Raw genomic sequence first — 12134 nt, 5'->3', positions numbered from 1 at the left:
AAAAATAAAAACAATTTTTGTTGTTTTAAATTTCATGAAATTTCGAATTTCGAAAGTGATAAAACTATTGGACTCAGCTTTTTGCACAGTTTCACTTAAAAAGATTTAGCCAAAATTACTACCTTCAAATATTAAAGCGTTTCTCCTTTCATCAGTCGGAAATTAACAATAAATACTTGATACAGTCACCACATGGAAACAAGGAAACTATAGACCAGTTTAAGACAAATCAACCTGCATCAGAAAATAGATTTAAACGAAATGAGCATTTAAAATAATGAAATATGATTTGAAAACAAACCACTGGTTACAAAGATTTCCCCAGCATGTTCCAGTCAGTGACTGCTGCAGCAGATAATCCTCAAGCATACAATCAACACTGAATTACATCTACATATAGATTATTGCTATGAAAACAGTGGCTGTGTTTCAAACACAGCACCTGGGGTCAGTCAATAAAGCTGACAGTAAATATGGACAACTGATTCAGCATAAAAACAGTACATATAATATTCATGGAGATCATGTACTTAACACATCACTCATCATTCGTTCATGCCGCTTTAACAGTATTCCAGTTATATCACAGTGTGTCTGCTTAATCCGGAAGGAAAGCCTGAAGTGATGCAGCTCTCAGTGAAACATTTCTGACATCCACAATCACGAGTATGGTGCTGACAAACCTAGAAACATAATCGGGGATTCAAACCCACTATCATATGTCTCTGGTATGCCCAAGGGATGCAACTCTGCAAAGTCTAAGTGACCTCTGCACAGTCTAAGTGATCAAAATATAAAGAACTGATATTTAAAAATTTGTTGTTTAATTGTGAAATAAATTTGGATTAAACTTCAAATCTCATGCACCATCGAGCTGTAAGTGTTTGATTAACTGTGAATTAGTAGGCAATGATAATCAGATTGTGAACTAAAACCATGGTGTGTGTTACGTATGGTGTTCATGTGCTGGCAACATGCTTCAGACATCACATGCCATGAGGAACACAGCAATATATCAATACAAGTTTAACATGTTAATACAAAGAGGTACAACAATCACAACAAAAATGCCAAGCATGCTGTTACCGGGGAAGCTAGGTCTTGCTGGCATAACAAATTGGAGTGGTCGTTTACAAAATGATGAGATAAATTGTTATTATCAATATTAGCCACTTCTTATTTTTATTTAATAATAATAATAATAATAATAATAATAATAATAATAATAATAATAATAATAATAATAATAATAATAAATAAATAAATAAATAAATAAATAAAAATTTAAAAAATGTTTACTGACCAAACAACAGATTCTGAATTAACTTCCATTTCATCAGATGGAAGTGAAGAGTTCTGTATTACACATACGGTAGATAAATTAGAGACTTGACACCTTCTAGAAAACAAAATACTTCCATGTGTACAAATTAATACTTGCACTTGCAAGAGAGTTTTGACCTGTTCAGAGAGACATCTAGCACCATAATACAACCCCCAGGAAGATGGCTAGGGAAGGAAGTGGACTAGTTGGTTTAGTCAATGGGATATGGTCTCAGCTTACTTTGTGGATTACCCATAAGGATACATGCTGATATTGCCCATGACGATACTGGCTCTATCATCAAAAGTTTTTTCAACATTCTGAACAGGATGGAGTACACAAGATCTTGGGGTGTCCTCAGCAGCCCCATTGTAAGAAAGAAGGACAGATCAGGGCCTGCTACACCTAGTGTAGATATAGAGCGTGACACGTTGCATGACAAGGCCGATATTGACGAATGTAGGTATGCCTGTCAATCAATAGTATGACAGCTGTGGATTGCAGATAATCACCAGCTTTAGGCTATTTCTGACTTGCTATTCATTGCTTAAGTGTGTGATATGTACATGCAGCTTGGCTACAAACATGTCGATGTGCAATGGCTGAGTGATCACACAATTATACTAGCCACATAGCTCTCAATGTAGAACTCAATCGAATTCTCATTTTTTGCACGAAATATTTGACATATCCTCAATGATTTAATTGATTTTTCAAAATAACACATCTCCAAAGACATTTATTTGTAAACATACAACTTGTAAACTAAGTTCTCATCATGCCTTGTTTGATAAGATGTGGGCCTTGTGCCAAAAGCGATCGTAGAACTAGGATTGTCGTAAGTCTATTCTTAAGTATCGGACTTACAATCACCTTAAGGCAAAGACTGCTTTGTGGAGTGTGGTCCTGGTTCAATGTGATAAACGTAATAGGAGGTTGGGAAGTTGGTGCGGGTAACTTTTATCCTTATACAACACAGTCCAAGACACAGCAACCCCGATAACCCGAACACACCAAAATGGGAATTCAACAATTATGAAATCAAACGGAACCTATCACACTGATTTACACTATCAGAGGACAGTACATCACTACAGCAGATAACACATACAAAATAGGTTCAAATTAGAGCAAAAACCATGGAATCATAAACTGCTTGACAAAGACATGACAAGGAATTCCTGAATATGGAAAACCTTGAAACAGATGTGAAAGTTAGTGGAATTTGGGTAATGTAAAAATAATAATTGTGTGGATGACAACTTCTTTATTAAGATTGTTAGGACGTGTGATGAATATGCTAGAAGCTTTACTGAAATGTCACAATAGTTTCAATAAATAGCAGATATTAGGAGCCCTTTCTTTTAAATTTGTTCCAAAATAACAAAAACTGTTTACTTTGGAATTGTCATTAATTTAGAACATGCCAGGATGAATGAAACAATTTTTCAAAGATAACTCTCTCTTTTTTACCAGTTACAATAAATGTTCATGTAAAGATGTAACACTGAACTTGTCTCCACACAATTAGTCAAAAATATACTGAACAAAAATCACATCAGACATGGGAACGACTAATTCTCATCTATTCACAGAAACAACATCAACACAGTAACGCTACATCTGACATATGATTGGATGATTGGCGAGTGATGTTAGACAGTTACATGATTGGATGACTAGAGACAGGTGGTTGTCAAGGGACATACAGATGGTGAGGCAACGTTCCTGTGATCAATCTTGTCATGCATGATGCAGTAAGTTATATGAAGTGACAGTTATGGTGACAAATGGCAGGCACGACGACTGAAAAGCTCCATGCCACGGGTGAAAAGATTGATCAGTATTCTTGAAATTAACATGCATGGAAAATGCAGGCACGTGCATCAGACTGAAGGTCCAAATGGCCACAGTGAATACCTTCTCTCTGGGATTTTTCCAATGCTTCCTGCTCATCAGCAAGACGATCCATTTCGCTAACAAGGCTCATATAAGCCTCTTTCTTTTTACGAGAGGTTTCTGCCGTTTCCTCTGGTGACTCTGCCTTTGCTAGCGGCCTACGGACATCTAAATCGGCTAAAATCTGTTCCTCCGCTATAGATTCCGGGCGGGAGCTAGTTGCTGATTGAGATAACGGTCAAAGTGTCAATATCCCCGCTACATTGTGACAATCATCCTTCTCACATGCCACTACAATATTACACTCGTGTATATATAACATGTCAGCTACAGTTGTGTTGAAATGTCAGTTATGGATGTCCGCTGGTAGGGTTTAAACGATCCTACTCTTCTATGACACATCTTTTAATTCCTTCATGGTCAAAGGTACATTAGTTTATACTACGCAGTATTGTTTATACTACACAGTCTTGTTTATACTATGCAGTCTACAATCTAGAATGATTTGTTGTATCCAAAACAGAAAGACTAGAGGAATAGAACCTGTGTCTTCAAGACGATGAGCAAATCCAGGGCCCCCTTGCACAAAACCATCTTAGCGCTAAGACTATTGTAAGCCTATGTTAAAGTATGGGAGTTAAGATCAATACATCTTAGTGCTAAGATCGCTTTGTGCACGTGGGCCCTGGAACCACAAGGCTACCCGTCTGCTCAAATAATTTACAACAGAAACACATGGGGAATCTCCATCTCAAAGAAATTGGATAAAAGAGTCCGGAACTAGGTTGACCACATATTGGAAACTTTATTTCTACAGATTACTTAAATTGCAATATGTTTTTGAGCAGGTCTTATCAAAATTGAATACAAAATACAAATTGTACATATCCATAATTTTAAATATGTTATTGATGACATAATGGCACCAAGAATTCACACATCAGGATAGAGCATCATAGCCACAACGTTTATGGAGCCCGACACAACAGTTTGAGGAGATAAAACCCAAAATAATACCAGCGGACATCCTCAAAGTACAATTAATTATCACAGTTTCAGAAAGTCAAAATAGCATGTCCTACAAAAGTATTCTCACAAAACATGACAGCACTAAGTTACCGGTAAGCAAGTGTGCATAGATATATCCATAGTGTTTGTACACATATATACATATACAACAGTATATACTACTCAAAAGAAGTTAAACAACACCTGATTCTTTCATATAACCGGAGTTGACAGTACATTGTATGACGGTAATATGAAAGTATCCTTAACTTCTTTTGAGTGGTCAGTTTCTGAGTGGTCAGCAGACAGCGAAAATATTCAGCTGAAATAAAACTCATTCAAACAAACATTTTATTATATGCTGGAATCAAAAGTCAAAGCCACCATATGACGAATCTGAGAAGAATGTCAGATATTTGTTTATACTGAAATAAATAATTTAATAAATTCTTTCTAGATTCAAAACTTGGAATGGTTTTATCCAAATGATTTTACATAGATCAACTCATGATTTTTATACACCCATAACACAAGATTATAATTAACCTTTTGTCAAGACAAACACAACTTTGGGACAAAAGGTCACTGAGTGGTCTCAAAAGCATATCGGCTATGGACAAGGCTATGAATGATAGAGTGCAAACTCACTATTTGAAAAATTGACTTAAATAAAATGATCTACTGAAAACAAGATAAAGTTTCAAAAACTTCACTACTTAATAACTAATTATACAGATTCAGATATCCAAACACGTCAAAATATCTGACATTTCAACATAGTGGCTTCTTGTAATGATTGCAGCACATCACAGAACAGATTCATAACTGATACTTCTTTCACAACAACTATCCCTCACCTTCGGCTTCTACTTTAGGTGCAGTCCTGTCCACAAAGGACCCGCGGTCACTACTTGGACTGGACTCTTCTGCTGCGGACTCCGACTCCTGGAAGACAAATACAAAGACTTAGACACACTTAACAACAGATACTGAGTTCAAAGGAAACTTCATCTGAAGCAGTTGCAGGTCTGGTCAATACATGGCTTGTTTTAGGCAGATCTCTTGAATATCTATGGATGCATCTTTCAAACTTTCAAAAAACTAAGTGTTTATGGTTTAAGGTTTGCATCTTTCAATAAAAAATCTTGAAATTATCAACCATAAATTTGAAAGAAAAAAATAATCAAGTTTGAATTTCATTTTCCCTTTTCGAATCTGAATCCAACATAAAGTTATATGTTTCACTCCCTCAAATATCTGAAACAAGAAGAAACAGGAAACAAAGGCCATTAAGGAATCTACAAAATCAAACTTGAAAATTTTCAGGAAAGGTAATGATTTATGTGAAATTATTTTTTGGAAAACCTACTGGTATTAAATGATGCAAGCATGCATGGATTTAAACAAAATAGATTTTAAAATATTTTTGAAAACCATGCCATAAATTGAGATCAAAGTCAAAAAGACTCTAGTAACTGTTTGCAATATATGATGAAAAAAGCAGTCGGTTTTTTTTATGAGTGGCCCTCAAGGAGTAACTACAAAATGGACAAAAAGTTGTCTTTAACAATGGACAGTCCTCATGACATTTGTGAATCATACAAGTCAAATCCTGAATGTTAACACACAAAAAAATATATAAAATCCAAAATATATCAAACAATATTTTCAAAGATGAACAAGTATTTCTTTGGCAATTTGTGAAAACAAATGTGAATGGCTTAGCATGTAATGGTGTAAGACAAATGACAAGACATTTCTGTCTGATGCTTGTGGCGACCTTCGGACTTCCTTGCCCAAGCTTGTACACATACACACATATCTGAACACATTAACACACATCCACTGAGGTGAGAGGCCTACTAACACAATCTGTCATATTCTCCGTTTCCATGTCTATGAATTTCTACTGGAGGAGACAAAATAGAAAGGTTTTCCTGAGGAGAGCAGAGCCGATGGCGGCCATTGATGATACTGGTTGCCTGACAACTATTAATGAAGGTGATGAGATGAGGATTGCAACTGAGGCAGAATTGCAGAAAATCCTCTACATATTTCTACATTCTACAAATGCAGTATCACATAAATGTAACATAAATACAACAAAACTAAAATATTCCTTTTCACTAATGAAATGGTGAAAGATACAAAATTCCAAATTGTCTTATCAAGATGGGGTGGTAGAGCGGGGTTGTGCCAGGTATTTTCTCTAAGAGATCTAATGTGGTATAGTGAGGAAGGGCAAGATGAGAAAATGTCAGAAGTGGTTCCTGGAACAGAAAGCGCTCAGGGGTGATGTGAAAGACAAATGAAAACAATACTGAAGGAGAGACGCAATATCGGGGCAGCTGTGTGCAGAGCAATTTTGGCAACCATGGGCACAACAGTATGTTCCACACGGCAGTGTTATATAACACTGAGCATCTCACAATCAAATAACATCCTGGTTTCCTCAAAACTAATAACGTACGTGATATCTGAGTTACTATTTTTTTAAACCACTCTATGTATTTATATAAAAAGTTTCAATATACATTAAGAAAAATACAGATTTCAGTTTGGTTCCAAGTGTAAGTTTTTACACAGGTATAAATTTTGGTTTCACCATGCCCCAAATAATAGAATGAGCTCTAAACTTATTTTCGACATCTTTGTGCAACACAGAGTGAAAAGTCAATAAATTCGAAACAAACTCACTAAATAATCTAAAGAAACAAAATAAAATAAAATTTAAAAACATATATCTACTCAATGGCTAATTATACTGATTCGGATATCCAATAATAGCAGCAAGCAAACGGCGCGACAAACTTAGGACAAACAGGGGAAGCAGCAAGCAGGCAAGCACGCACTGAGCAGAGAAGGCGGGACATATGGGGGTGGGGTTACAGCTGGGATGAGAATCCTACCTGAATATCGTCCAGGCTCTGAAATAAGGTAGTGGCATGCAAGAGATAATAATATGTCAATCAGCCAGAGACCGACCTATCGGCAGGCAGGGTCAGGGTCAAAGTGCGACTGCAAGCTGTCAAAGATGTTGAGTGGCAGCAACCAAACTAAAATGGGAGTGGCTAAGAGATGAGAGGTCAAAATGAGATGGTAGGTCAGGTAGATGGGAGGTTGGGTGGATGGTAGGTCGTGTAGATGGTAGGTCGGGTAGTTGGTAGGTCGGGTAGTTTGGTAGGTCGGGTAGATGGTAGGTCATGGAGATGGTAGGTCGGGTAGATGGTAGGTCGGGTAGATGGTAGGTCGGATAGATGGTAGGTCAGATAGATGGTAGGTCAGATAGATGGTAGGTCAGATAGATGGTAGGTCGGTTAGTTGGTAGGTTGGGTAGATGGTAGGTCTGGTAGATGGTAGGTTGGGTAGATGGTAGGTTGGGTAGATGGTAGGTTGGGTAGATGGTAGGTCGTAGAGATGGTATGTCGTGAAGATGGTATGTCGTGGAGATGCTAGGTCATGGAGATGGTAGGTCATGGAGGTGGCATGTTATAGAGATGGTTGGATATGGAGATGGTAGGTCGTGGAGATGGTATGTCGGGTAGATGGTAGGTCGTGGAGATGGTATGTCGGGTAGATGGTAGGTCGTGGAGATGGTAGGTCGGGTAGATGGTAGGTCGGGTAGATGGTATGTCGTGGAGATGGTAGGTCACGGAGATGGTATGTCGGGTAGATGGTATGTCGGGTAGATGGTAGGTCGTGGAGATGGTAGGTCGGGTGGGAGGGTGGGACCAGGCACTGGGACGATGACCTAGACAACCTAGCTGTTATATACACGTAGATGTCAATTCCATATTAACAACCATTGTACATTTCTAACATCAGGACCTCGTGTTCAAATGTATCTTTGAGCTATTACTGTAACCTTTCCAGTAAAGGTTTAAATCAGTCTTAACACGTAGGCTGACTTCTGCACGAAAGTACCAATGTCAGTGTTGAATTTTCCCCTGAAGGAATGAATGATTGTATTAGTGCACAGGCATACTGTTATGTGGTGAAGGCAGTTGTTAGAGTATTAGGGTTATGTTCAAGCTACAAACAGTCACAGACCAAGGTAGAAAAGTACGAAATTTTCATAAATGTTTTGACAAAACAGACCAAGAATCAATAGATCATTTCGAAATTCCAACTCCATAGGATGTGACCTGTTTGCCGACTCAGTTGTAGTGTAAGGTGCCTATCTACTCTCATTACTGTCTAGTTTGCAGTGATGGCTATGTCTACAAAACAGCAAGTCCCACTGTGCTGGGCTCTGTCTCAACACAAACGTCGACATACTCAAAATCACAGATTTCCATACTGGAATTCAGATATTTCCTTTTCTCTGTATCTAGTACAATCTTGTCAAAATTTAAAAACAAGGACAACAAACACAGCCCCCCAAAATGGCCATACTCATCATGCAATGATACCCCGACCCCGGAATCATCCTATGGAAAGAGTCCACCAATGGCAGGAGGTAATCACCAAACACCTATTGTCTTTTTCCCGTCAGTATATTTGTACAGCACAGACGAACTTGCTGATCTGCAAATTCCTTATCTATAAAAAGGTAACGTAAGTCTCTTCTCTAGTTGTGAATCTAATCTAGTTGTTAGTCTAATATCTTATTACAGAAAGGCCACAAAGATAAGATATCGACGGAAATGGTTTACAAAATCAATAAATTTGACAAAATACTGAATTATTTCAACTTCGAGTCTTCCAAGACCTTTGCGGCCGTTCTGATGTCCTAGCTTTACTATGGGGGTGATGGTTTGTGGTAGGGGAATAGCACATTTTGTGTTACCTTTATAAGGTCTTGTTCATCGTATTGGACGTCGAGGGACATGCCTCTCTTCATGGAGTCTTTTGTAATTCCTACTTCTTCCTTAAATGTATCGAAACCTGAAAGAGATAACACCATTGACAAGAACCTGTCCAACGTGACTGGTAGTTACGTCTTGGAATGTCACAGGTCATAAGAATGCTACCTGTACCCCCCCTGTAGTGTGTACAGCGCTGCCTACCTGACTGATCCATGACTACCTGACTGATCAATGGCTACCTGTGGCCCCCCCCCCCCCCCCCACCCACCCAGTAGTGGGTACAGTGCTGCCTACCTGACTGATCCATCACTACCTGACTGATCCATAGCTACCTGTACCCCCCACCAGTGTGTACAATGCTGCCTACCTGACTGATCCATGGCTACCTGTACCCCCCCACCAGTGTGTACAGTGCTGCCTACCTGACTGATCCATGGCTACCTGTACCCCCCCACCAGTGTGTACAGTGCTGCCTACCTGACTGTTCCATGGCTACCTGTACCCCCCCACCAGTGTGTACAGTGCTGCCTACCTGACTGATCCATGGCTACCTGTACCCCCCCACCAGTGTGTACAGTGCTGCCTACCTGACTGATCCATGGCTACTCTGGCTGCTGCTGCCTCCATCTCATCTTCCACCGTCTCGATGTCGTACATACACTTCTGGGCAACATCTTCTCGGTTGATCTTACGCAAGGCACTCTCTAAGGCATTACCTGCAACAAAGCATCACGAAAACTAAGACCTTAAACCTTATTTACTCTCATCCATGATTTTAATAAAATGAAAATTAGTCAAAGAAATGAGCCATGTGGTAGTGGCTGACAGTCCATACAGTGACAGTGACATACAATCAGCCATTGTACACCTCCTCCACATTGGCCAGCACTCAGGACAAGTTAGCTGAGGATGGTTCTAAGTCACCTTCAGCAATGTTTCAGCAATATCATGACAGGGGCTCTCATTGCGATGAGTGAACGCTTTAACCGCTAGGCTACCACAAGCATGATGTTTGTTTTTGGTATAACGCCGCACTCAGCAATATTCCAGCTATATGACGATGGTCTGTAAATAATCAAGTCTGGACCAGATGATCCAGTTATTGATATCATCAGCATTGATCCACACAATTGGGATACAATGACATGCATAAACCAAGTCAGCGAGACTGACCACCCAATCCCGTTAGTCACCTTTTACGACAAGCATTGTCGCCTTTTATGGCAAGCATGGGTTGCTGAAGACCTATTCTACCCCCGATCTTCACAGATCACAAGCATGGGTTGCTGAAGACCTATTCTGCCCCGGATCTTTACAGGTCACAAGCATGATGTACTTGGAACATATTCCGCTCAGTTATCCTTATAGGGTGAGCGAGTTGAGTTTAACGCCGCTTTTAACACTATTCCAGCTGTATATTGGCGTGTCAGCTTTATGTGGCGGGAAGAACTCTGAGGAAACAGACATTGAATGGCCTTGCAACATGCAATTGGTGTAAAATGACCTCCAGGTGGTTTGTACACATGACCATGGTAGCTGTGGTTCTGTCAAAGCGACTGAAGTGTACCTGTTGCCTTTTCTTTGTTCTTCTGTACCCACAGGTTCAACATGGCAAGAGCTTGGTCGTTGACAGTGTTGTAGTCGGTCTTGATGCGGTTGATCTCCGACATGGTGATGTCCAGTTGCTGGGCTAGGATGACCCAGTCTCCCTGGAGGGTGTCCGCGATGTCTGTCAGCTTCATCTGGCCCCGACTCATAGTGTCCTGGACCACTGGAACATAATAAAGACTGGTCAACAACAGCAGACAACTGGTCAACAACAGCAGACAACTGGTCAACAACAGCAGGCGATCTGTTAACAATGGCAGATGACCAGTTAACAACAGCAGACAACTGGTAAGCAACAGCAGACGGGTGATTAAGAACAGAAGACAAGTGGTCAAAAACAGCAGGCGGTCTGTTAACAACGGCAGACGACAAGTTAATTATAGCAGATGATAATTTAACAGCAGACTTATTTCAAATTATGCAAAAGAAAACACAAATATTGAACAGTTCTTGAAAAATAACTGTTGCATTTCAATGAAATGAATAGTGTTTGTTACCGTTGTTAACTTACAATGCAACAAATTCACCTGTATTGAGTTGTATTGAGTTTGAATGAGAGTGAGAGGGAACAACTCACCTATGCCATGCTCTCTCAGCAGCGAGTGCCTCTTCCTAACTTCAAGGGCTTCCGAGTCCTCTAAGCTGGATTCAGACTGGAACACAGAACCATGAGTGGCAATGTTATCATGTGCTGCCATCAGCAACATTTCATTCATATCATGGCAGTCTGGAAAGGATTGAGTTGACTTGAGTGTAGCTCTGATTTTATCAATATTCCAGTTATATCAAAGCATGTCAGCTTATTGTGGGAGGAAAGCCCGAAGTGATGCAGGTCTCAGACGTTTACGACTCTGGTGAAATCCCAAGCACGGGTATGGTGTTGACAAACCAAGAAACATAATCAGAGCAAACCAGGATTCGAACCCAGTCATAGGTTTCTGGCATAGCCGAGGAACACAAGTCAGCAAAGCAAACTGCAGCGCACAAAATCTTCACAGGGGAAAGTCAAATGATGTTTTGTTCCAACAATGGTTCAGATGGTGGCCTGTGACTAATCGAGTCTGGACACGACAATCCAGTGATCATTATCGTGAGGAACTATCCATGCCATAAGGGTACAAGGACACGCCAAGTCACCAAGTCACCGAGCATAGGTTGCCGGGGCCGTATTCTAACCCCGACTCCCACAGGGTTGACCTCTCATGACCAGCACAGGTTGCTGGGGTCCTAGTCTAACCCTATAAACAGTTGTGAATCATCAACCTAGGAAAGGGCCACCCGACATAAACAAGGAGTTTTTAATTATTTCTTTCCTCTCACCGCCCCGACCATAACATGAGAGAAGTAACTGTGTGCTATATTGGATACAATTTTTGTTAATTATTAGGATATTTTTATTATTTTCCAAATGGAAATAAAAATGAAATGTGTGGCAGATTTTATGATGAGGTGGGCTGTGCCGGATAACCAAGACTATTATTTTATTA

At 39.8% G+C, this 12134-nt stretch overlaps 1 protein-coding gene across 50 annotated transcripts in view; it reads right to left on the bottom strand.

Moving 5' to 3' along the window:
- Positions 1–12134, bottom strand: part of LOC124137436 (titin-like) — a 228112-nt gene that overhangs the window by 58690 nt on the left and 157288 nt on the right. For 43 of the 50 annotated variants that reach the window (XM_048390069.1, XM_048390071.1, XM_048390070.1 and 40 more), the window contains 7 exons: positions 11225–11300; positions 10607–10810; positions 9627–9755; positions 9021–9118; positions 7141–7158; positions 5089–5176; positions 3245–3445 (listed from right to left, as the gene is read on the bottom strand). In XM_048390069.1, coding sequence (XP_048246026.1) covers positions 3245–3445; positions 5089–5176; positions 7141–7158; positions 9021–9118; positions 9627–9755; positions 10607–10810; positions 11225–11300 — 814 coding nt within the window. The remainder of the gene's footprint in view (positions 1–3244; positions 3446–5088; positions 5177–7140; positions 7159–9020; positions 9119–9626; positions 9756–10606; positions 10811–11224; positions 11301–12134) is intronic. The other 7 variants (XM_048390052.1, XM_048390060.1, XM_048390063.1 and 4 more) reach the window with 3 other exon arrangements.

This window comes from Haliotis rufescens, unplaced genomic scaffold (genome assembly GCF_023055435.1).
Source record: "Haliotis rufescens isolate VD_foot unplaced genomic scaffold, xgHalRufe1.0.p SCAF_80, whole genome shotgun sequence".
Taxonomy (NCBI): domain Eukaryota; kingdom Metazoa; phylum Mollusca; class Gastropoda; order Lepetellida; family Haliotidae; genus Haliotis; species Haliotis rufescens.
Note: the sequence above shows the minus strand (reverse complement) of the source record. Positions and strands in the feature narration are given on the sequence as shown.